Source organism: Silene latifolia, chromosome 9, assembly GCF_048544455.1.
Source record: "Silene latifolia isolate original U9 population chromosome 9, ASM4854445v1, whole genome shotgun sequence".
In the NCBI taxonomy this organism is placed as follows: Eukaryota; Viridiplantae; Streptophyta; class Magnoliopsida; order Caryophyllales; family Caryophyllaceae; genus Silene; species Silene latifolia.
In genome coordinates this window covers 173,380,442-173,399,417 of record NC_133534.1, presented here as the reverse complement: position 1 = coordinate 173,399,417, position 18,976 = coordinate 173,380,442, and the positions used below count along the sequence as shown (strand labels likewise).

At 40.3% G+C, this 18,976-nt stretch overlaps 1 protein-coding gene across 1 annotated transcript; it reads right to left on the bottom strand.

Moving 5' to 3' along the window:
* Positions 1–1,556: 1,556 nt before the first annotated feature.
* On the bottom strand, positions 1,557–2,102 carry LOC141601905 (uncharacterized). The gene has a single exon (XM_074422212.1). It carries the CDS (start codon positions 2,100–2,102, stop codon positions 1,557–1,559), a length of 546 nt encoding a protein of 181 aa, XP_074278313.1.
* Between the last annotated feature and the right edge of the window lie 16,874 nt (positions 2,103–18,976).

Sequence of the window (18,976 nt, the reverse complement as noted above, 5' to 3'; positions counted from 1 at the left end):
AGATAGTAGGGCATGATTCGCAGTATTGTCAACCTAGATATCGATGTGAGGTAATGGAAAGTCATCTTTCGGACTGGCTTTATTCAAATCCCGGAAGTCCACACACACGGACTTTCCCATCCTTCTTAGGTACTGGTACTACATTGGCTACCCAATCTGAATACTCGGATACTTTAATAAACCCGGCCTTGAGTTGTTTATTGATTTCTTCTTTGACTTTCAAAGACCACTTAGTACGCATTCCATGTAATTTTTGTTTTATTGGTTTGAACCCTGGCTTGATTGGGATTTTGTGTTATGCGATTTCCCTATCGATTTCTGGCATGTCTCTGTAAGACCATGAAAAGACATATTTGAACTCATTCAGCAAATCTATGAACCCTTGTTTTTCTGTAGGATCTAGAGTGGTACCTATTTTGAGTTCTATGGGTTCTAAGGTGGTTCCTACATTGATGGTTTCCGTATCTTCGATAACAGAGTTTCTTTGGTCGTATTCCTCCAACCTCTTAACCAATTGCGGAAGCGGTACTATCTCCTCTTCCTCTTCTTCAACTTGTCCCTTCCCGGCCTCGTTCTCAAAGTCATTATTAAAACAAACATTTTCAGAAATGGCATTGCGATGTAAAAGAGACGAGTCGTAAGCAAACTGGTTAATCTTATTATTAACTTGAAACTGCGCGAAATGCGTTAACATTTGGGCCAACTGATCAGAGGTCAGTGGCGGAATGGGGGTGGTATTCGGGATAGGTCCCGGAATACTAGAGCTAGGAGGTACATCCAAAGAAAAGACTGGGGAAGGGGTGTTTTCAACACTCGATTCTTTAGACTCAACCCTAAGACTCTTATCAGACTTAGACTTAGAATCATCATCTGAATTAAGCATCTCTCCTTCTCCTGTAGTTAGCTTGAAGAGCAAACCTCTGTTGTCAGTCCATTTTATAGTTTTCCTCCATCCATATATAGTCCCTTTAGGAGCTACATCAGTGATGAGGGTAGAGGGATCGAACCTATCGCTTCGCAGGATCATACTAACCAACTCTTCGTTTAGTTTTTCCATTTCTCTCTCTTCCCTAAAAAGGAGACCTAAGGCATTCCCGTCTTTGACTGGGGTAGATCCGGCCTTTCTGGGTGTCACGGATAGCACATCCTCTGGAATGTAGTGACAATCTTGGAATATTTCAATTCCAGGGACCTCTTTTCGTCAAAAAGAGGTTCGGGAAAGTCGAGACAACGTTCTGCTTCTCCGGCTTTCACGAAGTATCCATTCAGTGTTAGTGGATAAGGTTTTCGGTCTATAACCGTCCTTCTTTTCTTTTCGAGATCTTGTTCAGTGGGCTCGTATCCCAACCCGAACGTCGTTCCTTTAAGGACCACGCCCTTTAGTACCAAGGTATCCTCCTTTCGAGGGTACAGAGAGAAACCAAAGTACTTCCCAGTCTTGAGAATGGTTTCACATACGTGACTTCCAGTATACAAGTCTATGTTTTCTAATTCAGGACAAGAGTCGATCACGTTTATAACCTCGAACCCGAAAGCATCATTTGAGGTATCGAGTGTTACTTCTGAAGCCAGATCCTCTCAGTTACTACGATAGGGGTAGCATCGATGGTGACAGTTTCTCCTTTGAGAGGGATTTTGATTTTTCTATGCAAAGTGGAGGATACAGGTTTCGCTCCATGGATCCAAGGCCTTCCCAGTAATAAGTTGAAGGATGAGGCCACATCAATGACCTGACAACTAACCTTCCTTTCAATGAGCCTAGTTTGAACTACTAGGTCGACAATCCCAGTTACCCTGCGAATCGTCCCATTAAAGGCACGAATCGTTTGAGTGGTTGGAGTGAGGTCCTTTTTGTCAAGGCCCAAAACGTGTGCTGTCCTTAGTGGTAGAACATTAACAGCTGACCCATCATCGACAAGGGTCATAGGGACATGCTTTTGAATACATGTCACAGCAATGTACATGGCTAGGCCGTGTTTGGGCCCTATAGAGGGTAGATCCTCATCAGAAAAGGTTACCGCATTGGCAAGTCGTGGTGGATTTTGGACAACATGGGCCACCACGTCATTTGGAGCAATATCTGGAGACACGTTCATGCTCATTAGTGCTTTTAATAGGGCTTGTCGATGTTCGAATGAACTCAAAATGAGCTCCAAGATAGAAACATCGGCCTTAGTCTTTTGTAGCTGCTTAATGAGAGGGACCTCTTGGGTTATCCCCTCACTAAGGGCCTCGACTACAGTAGGTTCCTTAGCTTATGAAGTTGGAGCATTGGTGGCCTTTTCCACTCGAAATGGGCGGCCAGCTCGTGTCAAGTGATTGGACTCGAGAGCCTCTTTCCTTAGCTTTTGGACTTCGTCCCGAGTATAGGGGATTATTGCGCCCTTCTCAAGGTACACATCATCCTCATCATCGTTCCAGATGCCATTGATTTCGTTGGCACTTCTGAGAATGTAAGGGGTACAGTCGATGGCAAAATCCCCAAATCGAATTTCGTTCTCTATGCTTAGGAGATATTTAGAGCAATTGTTGAAGTGTTTCCCCACAAGGAAACCATTTAGGCGGCATATAGGACGGATTAGGTGGGACACATCAATGATGTCTTCGACGAACACCGCATTTGAATGATCCCCAAATGGATTAGTGACATTATTAGGCTTCACAGTGGGTATTGGGATTGTTCCATTCTCAATCATATCTTGGATTTCATGCTTGAGGCGGAAACATTTTTCTGTATCGTGCCCCTTCCCTTGGTGGTAGGCACAGTATGCCTCCGGCCTGTACCACTTGGGTCATTGTTCCAAGGGTGGTTCAAGAGTCTCCCTACCTACCTTAGTCTCAACTGCAGCCAAGCGAGCTGTAAGCAGCTCCAAAGTGTCGTTCATCTTAGCCAATAGTGCTTCCGTTGACATTTTTCTAGTCTAGGTCGTCCTTTCTACAAAGAAACCCCGAATTAATCAAAAATTTGAATTAAACCCCTGCACAAAAAGGACTCGACTCACAGACTCGACCTTTGACTCGGACCTGACTCAAAGACAGACTTAGACCTGGGAAATGAGCTAAGTGACTCACTTGTGCAAGGTCAAGGTGTAGGAGAGGGGTTCTAGACCTAACTAGGACTAAAACCTGACTCAACTGACTTAGACTTGGACTTAGACTGGACTAGACATAGACTTGATACAGAGTTAGCATAGACTTGACATAGACTTAGTGCGACTAAACCGTGATCGAAACCAGACATGGCTCATTGGTTTGGAAAGGGGGACGCCCCATAGTGTCTTAGATGGGTATTTTTGTGGCTTAGACTTTGACCAAGTGGTCGACCTACTTGACTTGGACCTAAGAGGTGACTTAGGTAACCCACTAGGGTTGTGTTCTAGCCTAGACAAGCTTGGTTCACTTGAACCCTAGATAAAACCAAACATGGCTTAAACTAGAGCAACTAGACTGGACTTGAACCAACTGACTCAAAATCTATTCTAGGTTTGGGTTAGGTTTGGATTATGGTTTATTGGATTTTGAAATTGAAAAGGATTGAATCGAAATAAGCATGTTATTTTATAAAAGGCTTGATTTGGTCAAAAATTCTAATCCTAAATCGGCAGCACTTCGACTTGGAAATGATTCTTTTTTCAAAAGAGGTAGGTTCAAAAGTTCGGGATTGAAAAGAGGTTTAAAGACTTGGACCTAAATAGGTCCAGAAATTTCAAAAATAAGGGGTGGGCAAACCGTTTGTTTCGAAAACATTGATCCAAGGATAGGTTTTGAAAAAGGACTTGGTTTTGAAAACAGACTTGGGAAGACAAGTAGGACTTAGTCATTCACATATTATGGATGCTATATATGAATGAGCCTAGACTCTTCTAAGTCTCGGTCGGTCTTCTAAAAGAAGGTCCATGCCAGTGATCCCACGAGATTAAAGGAGTGGTCTTCCCCCATACGCACGTTGCTATATGGTAGGTATGGCACTTGATAATCGCATGGAAGTACCTTTGATATTTAAATCAGACACAGTGGACGTTATCCCCTTATCTCGAGCTTAAAAGAAATCTCTCGAGGAGGATGGTCCGAATTCTAAAGTCTCAAGGGGTTTATGCATGATTAACATAAAAAAAATGCATGTGATAGATATTCCTAATAGCCATTGTTTTACTTTTCAAGTGTCACTATCCCCAGCGGATTCGCCAAATTGTGGACAAGGGAATTTACATCCACTTTATGTTTATTATTTCATATTAAACACTTTTGATTTTGAAAGAGTCGCCACTAAATTTTTAGATGGAATTTAGAAACCAAATTGTAGAGATTTTAAGTTCTTGTGAGATTACGTGTTGGGAAGTCTATTTTAATTTCATTAATTAACACCTAACCCTGCCCGTAAATATAACGGTCTCTACTAAATAAAACGATGGCTATTTTGGATATGTATCTCATGCGAGTATGCAATCATTGTTTTAAACCCTAACATGTGAATTTCATTCTATGTCGATTTAATGCATTTAACTCGTCAAGTTATTTTAGCCTATAAAGTTCATTTAGCTATTCTAGCAAGAAACAAACAAAGAGAGGAAAGAAAGAGATATTCTTACTCTTTAGCATAAGATAGATTAACAAACATGTGAATTAATTAAATAAAACATGATAAGATAATCAAATTAACATGCTTTAATAATCAAAGACATAAACTTTAACAAATTAAGACAAGTGTAGTTCATAAATTCAATCATCATGCTCAAATCAAACTAATTTAAACAAGATTAAATCAATTAAATCAATCAAACATGTTAAATTCGTCATGCGATAAACATAGAATAATTCTTATCCTAACAGAAGACAAATCCAACATACAAAGGCCATCCATCAGCACATCCATACTACTAATCCCGTTCTCCTTCATTCAACAACAACAAGGTACAATAAACATCGTTTATTAAAACAAATTAGTTGGTTTAGTTCTGTTCGAATCTGAATACGAGGATATGTAAATGAGAAGGGGAAACGACCGACCAATCTAGCGGCTTTCTTTCCCCAACTCAAGTCAACGCGGGTATTCAAATTATCACTTTAACTCGTACTCGTATCTATACTAATTATTTCATAATTAACAATTTATACGATAATAATACGATGTAATAAACATAATTAAAAGACGGAATTAAAAGGGAGAAAGGAGAGATTTTTATGCACCCTCAACCTACATGTATCGTTGACACCGTCTTAGGTCATAATCGATCGTAGATTTTATCTCGAGGGGCCGTCGTCGATGAAGCAACAAAGCAACACGTTTTTTGGTAAACCTGGACAACAACTTTCAAACTGCAATTTCTCACTCGTTTCTCGATGAAAATTATATTTGAAAGATGTTTTGAAAACTATAAAGAGATTAGAACAGATATCCTAAAACAAAACAAGCTCGTTCTGAGGTATTGGTCACGAAAAACGAGCACAAACAGAACTGGACAGACAAGAAAAGCCGCGAAAATAGAGTGTATGACACTCTGTTTTTCGAGGGGATTCGTGTGCTCTCAAGGTCAATTTGGCTCGTGAATATTTCTCTAAAGTGTAGATTGATGTTATATGGTTAATTAGGAGCAAGAAATGCGAGTTTTAATGGAGGTTTGATGGTTGAACGAAGGGTTGAAAGGAGGACACACAAACTGATTCTCAGTTTTGTATGTCGGTTTTGTCGAGGGTTTTGAGAGGCAACTAGGGTTCGTTTATGGAGGATGAGGCTTGTTAATGGCAGTAAGATATGTGAAGAGCTTAGAGAATCGAATGTATTGCAGAGGGGAGGTATTTATAAGGAGTTAGAGTAGGGTTTAAGAGAGGAGAAGCATACGGGTTTCCGTTTGCATAGCTGCTGTCCAGCAGCTCTTTGGGGGGTTTGTTAAGGTTTGTATGAGGGTTTTTTTGGTGGGCAAGGCATGGAAATATGGTAGGGATACTAGGTTATAGTAGAGCGTTGATGGATATAGGTTTTCTAATAGTTTGGAGCGGGTTTGGGGGTTGGAAAGTCGGGTTTGGTGCTGTCCAAAACAGAGCAGCGCGGGTGGTGTTTGGGCTGTTTTGGTCGTGGTTTAGAGCTAGTCTAAGGAGAGTACTTGGGTGGGTTTATGGAGGTTCGAACACCGGGCTATGAGGGGAAGAGATTGGATTGAAATTCCGTCGAAAATTGAGCCCAAATCAAGCATAAAACGAGCTCACAAATTGTGTGATTAAACGAGTTTTCAACTTCCGAAATCGATTTTTCAAATCAAATACGACATTAAAATAAATGATTTTTCAAATCAGATACACTCATAAAATGATTTTTAAAATAAAATATTTATTTTATTTTCAATAAAATAAACTTGAGAAAATAAATTCAAAATAAATGAATTAAAACTTTTCATTTAAGCATCAATTAAATTAAAAAAGAATTAAAACGTTTAAATTAAATATCATTAATAAAACGCTTCATCGACGACGCCCATTCTACATCGTAAAACGAACCCAAATAATGACAATGCCAACTAGTGAATACATGTCGTCCTATCATCATCGGGTGTTTGTCGGGTTTTCTATAAATTCCAATATCGACGGATACGGGTATCTACAATCTTATTAGAAGATCTTCGAGTGTAGGCTACTTCGTTATTCAAGCTTGATCAATCTTAAATTGATCTTTATCTTCTCACGAATGCTTGAATAATTCTTTCATTATCTTACAATATATTGATCCGTGATTGAGGGCTTGATCACAATAAGTTCTTGTATACTTTCATCACAATCCTTTAAGCTTTGCAAATTATAAGTCTAATCTGAAGAGACTAAACGAACAATTACGCGCAACGAGTATACATAATATAAAGTACTCTTGACATCATCAAAACATAAATTTATATTCTATATGGTTCAACAACTTACCTGTAAATTCTTCACTACCTCCATAAACTTTCCAAACTGCTTGTCCAGCTTAGACTTTTGTTGACGATGCGGAAAAGGTAGTGCAATAGTAATCGGCTCGGCTTCCTTTACTTTAGAATCAACTTTTGAAACACCGTCATCAACCAGAGAGGTACCTCAATCGAGCCTTGATGTCACTCGATCGAGCACAGAAGATCCTCGATCGAGCCCAGGGCCACTCGATCGAGGAACCAGCACTGTTCCGTCTTTTTTCTTTTTTCTCGCTTTTATTCTCAGCTCGTGTTTCAACTTCGTCAACTTCTTTTTCATCGTCAGTTAGCTCCAAATAACCCAATCCCTTAGGATGCATGTAGGGTATCTCATCTTCATTAGTGGGCAATTCTTCTTCATTACTTGGCAATTCCGTATTTTGATATGTGGTACCGCTCCTCAATTGAATGACATTAGCTTGCTCGTGAGCTTGCCTACCATGAGGAGGAATATTTCCGGGCTGTTTTGAAGAATTATGAACCGCCATCTGAGCCACTTGGGTATCAATCATCTTATTATGGGCAATCAACTCAGAGATTTGAGCCGTCTGCTTTTGTTGCATAGCCAAGGTTTGTTGCTAGAGAGCTCTCAAGTCTGCCATCTCATTATTTGGAGCTTGTTGAGGAGTTTGTTTAGGAGGTTGTTGATATTGATTATTAAACTGCTGACCTCCTTGATTTTGCCTTTGATATCTGTAGATACCTCATTTCTGCACCTCCCGCCAACCACCCAGTGAGTATTGGGCCGCATGTTTGGTACACGGAATGATTTATGACTGTCCGTAAGTTTATCATCAAGTGATAGCTCAAATACTTGTGTCTACTCCTTGGTCATCATCTGCGCGCCGATATGGTCGTTTTGACAGTATTTAGTGTTCATTTGGAGTCCGGGTCAAAAACCGCTTCATTTTCTAAGAAACCGTTTAAAATGCCGAGTCGGAATGCTCTAGAATATTCCAGATATTTATTCCATAATTTAATTTTATATCTTTTGGTAAAATATATCCCGTATATCTTATTTTAAGGAATAAGGAAGTATAGATCTACCGCAATTCTATAAAAGAAACGCGGAAATCTTTCTTCCGCAAGAGGCAACTTCTGGGGAAATAACGCAGCAGATGTTGCGCCTCTTGGAAGGGTCGCAGCAGCTACTGCACCTCTTCCCCAGCTCGTTTCTGCCTGTTTTCAGATTTTTTCCGTGATTTGTTTCCAAAGTTTGAGTCATTCCATAACTCTTCACATTTTTTTAGTATAAATAGGGACCTTCGTTCTCCATATTTTTCACGCGAGTGTGCGCCCTTCTCTTCTCCCTTTGCATTCTAAGACCGTGCTCTAAGCTTTCGACGCCTACGTGCTTGATCAATCGACCACGTAAGCTCAGATCATTCTGAGTTCCAGTCACGTTACATGACCGACCAATTTGACCACTACACATCAATCAACTTATTCTAAATCCTCTTACGAGGGCACTTTCTTCATACATTCGAGTCGAGCAATCACTAAACGTTAACTTAGTTAATCTCGTTTCGTCAAACATGTAAGTCTGAGGGTGTAAATCCCATTTTTTTTATTGTATTTTATTTTTGTATCAACTAATGTAAGATTTACGTCAAACATACATTCAAAACCGACTTCTAAAACCCATTTATCAAACCGTTTTTACGGATCAGCAGCAACCAGACGTCGAGAAGAAACGCAGCAGCTGCTGCGCCTCTTCGAAGAGTCGCAGCATCTGCTGCGCCTCTTTCAGAGGCTGCCGCTGCTCCTGCTCTTCTTCTTCTTCCTCGGTTTTTCTGTTGTTTCGTTCCTTTTGTTTTATCTTCTTATTTTCTTTCTTTTCCTTGTACGTAAAATAAATTTTAATGTTTTCCTTTTAATTATCGCGTTTTATTTAGGGTTATTTCATGGGAATAATCCATCCTATGTCACCTCTTCTCAGATTAAGCTATCTTTGTGTTTAACTGAGAATAATCTCATCTTTAACGTCATTTATTTTATATTGATCTCTTAGAAGAGATACCGGTAAAACCGGTTACCCAATTATTTTTCAACTTCCTTAGCACATCTTCATACTTCATCTTTCATCCTTCATTAACACCAACATTTCCTCACCACTTCTTCATCCTCTTCATCCTCCATTAACACCAAGATTCCAAGGTGTTATTATAAATTACCATTCACTACACATCAGTACAAACATCAATATATCATCAAACAACTCCACCAATATTTTACCAATTACCACTTCTTCATTCTACAAGTTCACCCACCTAATTTCACTCTACCATCCCCCATAGTCTGGGTTCACCAAACCCCCAAAAAAATCTGAGTTCATTCATAATCGATTTGGGTTGTTGATAAACCTTTAAAATATATGGGTTCACTCAGACGATTTCTGGGTTCGCCCCTCCAAAAAATCAATTGAGTTTGTTGAAATTAAAATCGAATGAGAGAGCTTACCATTCTTTCTGCTTTATTTAATTATTTATTTATGCTATTTGTTCAATATTAAAGCTGTTGAATTCATTTTGCTTTGTTGCTGTAAATTTAAGCTTTCTCAATTGGGTTATATCCAAATTTACTAATTTATCTAATGGTAGTAAATTGAGAATGGTGGCGAAAAGGGCTAGACAGAGAAATTGAAGTTGCTTTAAAAATGTAGAGTATAGAGAGAAAACAAGGGGAAGCACGGAAAAATCAGAAGGGATTAAAAAGAGAATGGGTCTGGGAACTATAACTAGAAAAAATGATTGGTTATTTCATAAGAATGAAGATGAATAAAGTATAAAGAAGGAACAAGAAAAAGAAAGGAAAAAAATAATGACCGGTTGGGAAAATGGTATTAACAGGTCAATTATAGGTTCAGTTCACTACAAGTTAAATGACGTCAAAGATAAGATTATTCTCAGTTAAACACAAGGATATATTAATATGAGAATAGGAGGTATAGTATGGATTATTCACATGAAATAACCCTTTTATTTACGACTTAGATCCCTTATAATCAATATTTGCAGGTTTTCGTCATTAAATCAAACCCGGATTTTAGAAGCTCGATTTGTTCATATCAAGTTTCTGGAATTCGTCCTTTTTACATGTTTCCATTGTTTGTTTTCAGTTTGTTTAGTTCTTTCAAGTTCGTTTTCGTCTTCATAAATAAACCTAATTCATCTTAACTCGTTTATAATTCGTTTTGATTAGTTTTTAATTCGTGTTTATCGCTTTTATGACGTTTTCATATGTTATTAATATGTTAAATCACTTTCACTTGAGTCAAATATCGATAATCAATCATAAAATATACTAATGAACATTAACGAACCCGCGGTTCTGACTTCACAGCCAGAACTCAACTCGGGAACAGACGCAGTAATAGCTGCGCCTCTTCCAAGGTACGCAGCAGTGCTGCGCCTGTTCTGAGCTGAGTTCTGTCCCTGAATTTCCGTTCTCGCTTTGACGTAACCTTTAATTACGTAATTAATTGACTATTAACCGTAATATCACTCTTAATTTGTCTTATTTTTCTTACTTTAATTTTTAACCCTTTTATTTTCTTTTCTTTTCTTCAAATGTCCGTCTTGAGTGTATTTTTGACGTAAATCAATTAACTCATTGTAATTTATTGTAATTTTAATTATTGCTATTTTATTTATTGCTATTTATTTATCATTTATTGTATAATTTCTTTGCTTGTATTCACATGTAACTAATTCTAATTCCCAATTCGACATAATTTAGTGCTAATTATTTGTTCACCGACATAGTTTAATTCACATGCTAGGATTAAAACGTTGGATGCTGCATTGCATGCATATAATCAATGACATATCAAATACGAACGATTTCCCTAATCATTAGTAGAGGCCGATATCGAGGCGGGCGGGATTAGGTGTTCAGTAAAAGGACTTCCTAATACGTACCCTCACCCCTTACTCCCGATCTCTGTGAACATCCGTGTTCATTGGCATCCACGAGAGTCATTCTAGACATAGAATGCTAAGGGTAACGAGTTCTTAGTGTTCATGTCACTATTTTGTGTCTTGACATGATGCAAGTTATTCGAACGGTTCCAATTTCCCATAAAAATTGGTGGTGACTCCACAAATTGAACTCTTGTCCCAAGCGCCCCCGTGGCCCATGTCCACAGTTTGGCGACTCCACTGGGGATAATACACTTACGTGTTCCCAGGGTGAAACTTGAACGAGGTTAGGGAATAGTTTGTATGAGACAGTTTTCGGTTTTCATTACTCGACCTTCTTAGGTAGTTTTATTCGGCCTTCCTAGGCCCAACCCAACCCACTCGACCAATTATCCCGTCTGGACGGTCCAAATTCTTATTTGGGCCTAAAGATGGATAGCGATTGACGTCAACCATACCGTGGTATATACTCTTGTTTGTATCAAGGGCTTTCACTACTCAAGGAAATGGACTAGGAACCCACCATACTCATGTCTGGCGCGGACCTCTCCGCAGACCAGGGTTTGATTGCTTGGTATGGCAACCCACCTCTTAAGCGAAAACCCTTTTAAGCGCACTCAGCATACCGTTATAATGCCTGTATGAATGCTTGTATCATATGTGATCACCATTTTGTAAACAAAACCATGACGAAATTTCTGTAAAATCAAAAAATACTTTTAAAAATATAAATATTTTCGAAAGTGGCCTAAAATAGTGCAAAATGAGTCGAAACTCTGTCCAAATGTCCAGTCAAATTTCGGGCCTCAAAACCCATTTCAAAAAACTCACCTCGAGTCAGCACTCCTACAACTACACTACATTTGCCTAGGACAAACATTTCAAAACTTGTCATTTTCAAACCTCACTTAACACAGTGGCACACCCCCACTTCACGAGTTGAGTCTTTTTTGAGTAAGTGTGCTAAAATGGTCGATCCTGTTTTGATTCGTCATCGATCTCTTATCCCTAGTTTCCAAGATGCCTTGAACTAGTCACGCAAGTGTTAATGGACAACCCCAAAATGGTAATGATCTAATCCTAGCTGCGCTCGTCCGTCTCCAAACAAGCCAAGACCAAGCTTATGCTCGCCTCAACGCTATTGAAGGCCGAATTCTTGCTGTAGAAACTAGGCTTCCTCTTGCAGAGATGATGTTCCTGAAATGAGCGTGCATGATAATCTTTCATCCTTTGTTGGACAACCAGAAGTCAACCCCCCTACTAGGTCCTACTGAAGCTGAAAAGCGACTCCAATACTTGGAGGAGCAACTAATGTACCTTAAGGGAGATGACATCTACAGGGAGAACAATCTCAAGTACGAGGCGGTAAATGCTCAAATGCCTACCAACTTCAACATGACTGACATCCCAAAGTTCAAGGGGCATGAAAACCCTTTGAACCACATCCGTGCATTCAAAGATTATATGTCTATAAAAGTCATCAAACCCGAGATGTTCCTAAGGATCTTTCCTTCATATCTCGACACCATTCCTAAGCAATGGTTTTACTCTTTGGAGTAGAAGAAAATTGCCACTTGGAACGATGCCGCAATTGAGTTCACTAAACAATACGCGGATAATGCTGAGATCCGAGTCAACATGCGCACTCTAGAGGTTCTCACCCAAAACGAGAAAGAAGGCTTCACCGACTTCCTAAGTAGGTGGAGGAAGACTAGGACACAACTTGTTGAATGTCCAGACGAAGCCACTTTTGTGGAAAAGTTCATGGATAATTTAAGACCTATTTATGCAAACCATTTGAGGTACCAAAACATAAAGTCTTTCAAAGACCTAACTGTGCTAGGGACGCGAATTGAAGATGACATCCGTAAAGGACTCTTGTCCAAAACAGTAGGTCGTGGATATCAAGGCTCAACAAATCGTTCTTATGGCTCTACTAGCAAGAGTCATGAGGTTAACCTTGTCGAATCATTAAAGAAGAATAGCCCGCAAAGGAAGTTCACAAACATTGGGGATTTATACTCCAATGCTCTGAAAAGATTGATGAAACAAGGTAAGCTCCAACCCATAGGACCTACACTTGACCCAGAAAAGAAGTCTAAGTTCTGGGATTAGAATGCATACTGCGAGTATCATAGAAGCAAGGGATGCGATACAGGGAAATGTTTTAAACTGAAACATGTCCTTCAAGATATGATCGAAGATGGTCGTTTACCCATACCTCCCGGAGGTAAACCTAACAATACTCAGAATCCTCTTGGAGTTCTTATGATCACAGATGAAGAATCCACCTTGGATTGTTCACATCTAATTTCTCCAGTCGAGGATGAGATTCATGCACTAGAAGATGAGGGGAGTTATTCCACCATTTCCCCTACCATCGCCGATTTTATCGCATGGGCAAAGAGTGTGAGTAAACAAGTTTCAGAGCTGGAAGATGTAACGGCATCCCTACGCAATCCAAGCACCGCATCGAAGGAAAACGTGCCACTAATTCTATCTCAAGAGTCTACAATGCAAGAAGTAATCACAGTAGTTGACAATCTAGTCGAGAAATAATTAGTCTAGAAGCCAAGATCATCAAGTTGAGAGAACTCAGTATCGTCAATGGAATATGGGCCCATGACGATGAAGATGAATACCTCACAGAACACTATCTAGTCAAGGTTAGTGAGGATATCGTCAAAGCTAGAAACGATCAACATTAAGACACCTTACTCATTCAGGGCGTCCATATCAAAATATTTCTCAGAACGGTCCTACGGCTAATGGTCCAGTTACTAACACCAATGTCATCACCCCAAACGATGGCGAATATACGTCTACTGACCACTTGCTAAAACAACTGCAGAAGACAAAGGCTGATCTTTCAGTCTGGCAACTAGTTGCGAGTTCATTTCACCATCGTCAAGCTTTACTACAAGCATTGGCTAAATTGAACGTGGCACATAACTCTACGCCTGATGACGTAGTCAACTTGGTCTTCCAAGACTCAGTTAAACTAAGTAACCCAGTTACTTTTTTAGATGAGGATTTGCCTCCTTTTGGTCCCAGTCATAACCTTGCTCTATACATTACAGTCACATGCCTAAAGAAGAACGTACCAATGACTTTGGTGGATGATGGCTCTGCAGTCAACGTCATACCACCAAAGACAGCATACAAGTTGGGCATGAAAGAATCAGATTGGACTCTTACCAACCAAGGTGTTCGAGCATACGATGGGACACGACGTAAAATAGTAGGGATAATCAATCTCAGTATAGCCATAGGGCCAATCGAGCGAAAGGTTAATTTTCAAACAGTGGATATCGAAGCATCATTCAGTATACTTATGGGAAGGCCTTGGATTCACGCTTCCAAAGCGGTAACATCCACCTTACACCAGAAGATTAATATTCCTCTAAATGGCAAAGTAGTGACAATCACTTCGTCACCTATCCAGGCTATGATAGAGAAAATGTCAAGCAACCAAGTAGTCACAGATCTAGTATATGAGCTTAGGGGCTTTCAGAGCATAAACCTTGTAGAGAGCGAACTGGCGCCTCTATACTTCAACCTATACTCCAATTTAGTGGTCAACCACATACTCAAGTCTCAGGGATACTTCCCAAGAATGCCATTAAACCCTGCCAAGAAAAATACCTTCGCACCATATAAGGAAGGAAATTCTCAAAGGATACCATTAAGATTGGGGTACAAGCCCACGAAAGCAGAAGCCTTAGAAATGCTCACCCAATTCCAAAACCGTAAGGATAGAGGAATCCAGATGCGACCCTATCTCCCCACCCTAAATGGATACTTCGTTAGAAAACGGAGTCGGGAGTACTTTCAGGGGTTTCCCGAACCTTGTCACTATAAAGGAATACAAGTAGCTGGAATCGAGGTCTTCCACGATTGCTATTTCATCCCTCCAGAAATGGTTCCTACCGTCAAAACTCGTCAAACACCTTGTTTAGACGAACAGGCTGTTAGCCTTCTGTTTGGAGAAGACCGATTTGTTAGAGCAGCACAGGATGAGATCATTACCATGATACTTCAAGATGACCATTTCAACCCCACAACATTGATCACTGATACGAGGTCGAATCAGCAGAAAGGATGGAGAAAATTGATCAAATGGACTAATAACCAAGGAAAGCTTTTCAAAGTCACCACTGGAGAAGAAGAGATGTTCAAATGGGAACCCGAAGACCACGAATTCGAGTCAGAGTCGGAGTCGGAGTCGGAATCAGAGTCTGAGTCTAGAGAAGTCGCTAGAGAGTCTTCTTCTGTCATCACTCCCCATCCCCTTGTTTCTCCTAGCATAGCGTCAAATAGTAACAACAGCTTGGGAAATGTCCCGGCAGCTGTCCCTTTACCGCCACTGACTACTGAACAGATGGCTTCTTTGTTTCAGCTATTTTCAAAATTTAATATGAATCAATCAGATTTTGCTTACTCTTTGTGTTATTCTGAGTGCAATTCTATTTACGATGATAATGAGGATGATCCTGACCCAGACTCAGTCGAATTACCTCTCTTCATAGTTAAAGAGATACTACAAGAGGGGGAAGGGGCACCAGTTATAGAAAACAACGAACCCATCAATGTAGGAACCGAACTAGAACCCCGAGAACTTAGGATAGGGACGACCTTAAACCCAACTGAAAAGGCCAATTTCATCGACCTCCTACACGAGTTCAAGGACGTTTTCACTTGGTCTTACAAAGACATGCCAGGAATCGACAGGGATATTGCAGAACATCGAATTCCAATCAAACCAGGTTTCAAACCTGTAAAACAGAAGCTTTGTCGGATGAGGACCGAGTGGGCTCTTAAGATCAAAGAAGAAGTCGATAAAACATTCAAAGCCGGGTTCATCAAAGTTTCCGAGTATTCAGACTGGGTGGCTAACATAGTCCCCGTACCCAAAAACGATAGGCGAATCCGGGTTTGTGATGATTTCAGAGACTTGAACAAAGCAAGTCCCAAGGATGACTTCCCTCTACCACACATCGATATATTGGTAGATAATACAGCAGATCACGCGTTGTTATCCTTCATGGATGGGTATGCAGGGTTTAATTAGATCAAAATGGCCATAGAAGACATGCATAAGACAGCCTTCGTCACTCAGTGGGGCACATATTGCTATACAGTTATGCCATTTGGGCTAATCAATGTTGGAGCTACATATCAACGCACCGCGACCACTTTGCTACATGACATGATGCACAAAGAAGTAGAGATGTACGTCGATGATATAATTGTCAAATCCAAGGATATGAAGGGGCATATCGACAACCTTCGCAAATTCTTCCTGAGATTGCGCAAGTACAACATGAGGCTCAATCCTAAGAAATGTGTGTTCGGAGTAAAGTCAGGCAAGCTTCTGGGATATGTCGTCATTTAGAGGGAAATAGAAATTGATCTATCCAAGATCAAAGCTTTAATCGAAATGCCGCAAACCCAAACAGAGAAGGAGGTTAGAGGATTTCTAGGCAAAGTACAGTATATAAGCCGATTCATATCGAAGCTTACTATGATCTGCGAACCCATTTTATAAAAACGCTCAAGAAAACAGATCACACCATATGAGATGATGACTGTCAAAAGGCGTTTGATAGGATTAAGGAGATACTGGCTAAGCCACCAGTGCTAATGCCTGCTCAACGAGATCAACCTCTTGGTTTATATCTCACGTTAACCGAAATAGTCATGGGGGCTATGCTCGCACAAACTGTTGGAAAAGAAGAAAGAGCTATCTACTACCTTAGTAAGAAGTTATTAGAATATGAGTGTAAATACACACCTCTCGAAAAGACATGTTTCGCTCTTGTGTGGGCAACAAAGAAGCTACGCCACTACATGCTTAGCTACTCTGTCAAGGTGTGTTCTAAAATGGATCCCGTCAAATACCTCTTTGAGAAACCCGTTCTCAACGGACGTTTGGAAAGGTGGACCTTAATGCTCTCAGAGTTCAATCTCAAATACGTACCTCTGAAGGCCATAAAGGGATGCGCCGTTGCCGAGTTTTTCGCAGACAATCCTATCAACGACACCCAAGCAAAAGACATGTGGTCGTTTCCAGATGAGGACATACTACAAACCAATGTAGACTCTTGGGATCTATATTTTGATGGAGCATCAAATTTAAGAGGATTTGGAATAGGAGTGTTGCTCATTTCTCCTGAAGGCGAGCATACACCGCTTTCTGTCAAACTCGAATTCGAGGTGACAAATAACGCAGCAGAATATGAAGCTTGCCTTATTAGTCTACAAGTAGCAGTAAGTCTAGGCATCAAGAATCTTCGAGTTCACGGAGACTCATCCTTGATCATTAGCCAAATAACGGGATCTTGGAAAATTCGAAGTGAAAGTCTAGCACCCTATCAGGCTAGGATAGATCAAATTGCCCAATTCTTCGATCAGGTCACTTACCTACACCTGCCTCGTGAAGAGAATCAATTTGCAGACACTCTTGCAAAACTTGCATCTTTGATTAATATGCCAAACAACATGGTAGAAATGCCTTTATGCATCGAACGGCGGTCAGAACCAGCCTATGTAAACCTCCTCACAGATGAAGAAGAAAGTCCAGGGGAACCTTGGTTTCAAGCCATTCTAAACTTCAAACTCAACGGTACATACCCACCAGACATAGATAAGAGGGGACAATGCACCATACGTCTACTAGCCTCTCAATACCTCCTTATGCAAGGAGAATTGTACAAAAGAACACCTCTTGGTGTTGTCTTGCGTTGCCTTGATCAGTCACAGGCATAAAAAGTGATGGAAGAAGTTCACGATGGAGAATTCGGTCCTCACATGAGTGGACCCATGATGGCAAAGAAAATCACGCGTCTAGGATACTACTGGACCACAATGGAGTCAGATTGTATTAAATACGTCAGACATTGACATAATTGCCAAATCTTCGGGAATGTGCAACATGTCCCTCCCTGAATGCTTTACACCTTCACATCTCCTTGGCCGTTTTCTGCTTGGGGAATCGACATCATTGGGAATATAAATCCACCTGGAACAGGAGGTCACTGTTTTATTTTGGTAGCTATCGAATATTTTACCAAATGGGTCGAAGCAGCATCCTACATTGCTCTTACAGCCAAACATGTGGCAAAGTTCATACAAACCAACATCATCTGTCGATATGGTTGCCCACATGAGATCATTAGTGACAATGGGTCACATTTCCAAGACGAAGCTGCACAATTGTTATCCAAGTACAAAATCAAACACCACCATTCCTCGCCTTATAGACCTCAAACTAATGGCGCAGTAGAGGCAGCTGACAAAAATGTCGTCATGATCCTCAAGAAAATGATCGACAATTATCGAGATTGGCCTAGAAAAATACCTTTTGCATTATGGGGTTATCGCACATCAGTTAGGACGCCCACTGGGGCCACTCCAACATATGGCATGGAAGCTGTACAACCAGTTGAACTAGAAATTCCGTCCTTGCGCATTTTGCTCGAAAGTTAAATACCAGAAGCTGAATGGAATAGAGACAGATATGAGGAACTCATCCTCTTGGATGAACGAAGATGGCGGGCATTACATAATGTGCAGACATATCAGGTACGTATAAAACGAGCCTTTAACAAATGGGTTAAGCCCAGGAACATCAAAGAAGGAGACTTGGTGCTCAAATCAGTCAGAGCTCTCTTACCTGTCGATCTACGTGGAAATTTTAAGCCTAATTGGGCCAGACCTTTCCTAGTCAAGTCCATACTCTCGGAGGGTGCGGTTAAGATGACAGACCTAGATGGGAATGAATTCACTAACCCAACCAACCTCGACCAACTGAAACGATATTACCCTTAGCATAGGATAGAAAACGCGCCTCGCGTAACACCCACATGCCGCTCGTGTGACATGAAATAAAAATGGCCCTTGGCCCGCTAAAAGAAAGCTTATGTCACTATACTCTTGTATTTTGACACTTCGACATCCTTATATCATCAAATAAATTGAATTGTATTTTAGGAGTAAGTAAAGCTCGTGCTTATTTTCTAAAGTTCATTACAAGCTCTTGCTTCGAACAATTATTCTTTTACATTTTTTCGAACTACGCACAGGGTTTGATTTCATTTTTAATGAATACGTAGGCAATCC

Excerpts from the sequence above, each read along its gene's own strand:
- LOC141601905 (XM_074422212.1), bottom strand. The coding sequence starts at position 2,102 with ATGAGCATGAACGTGTCTCCAGATATTGCTCCAAATGACGTGGTGGCC.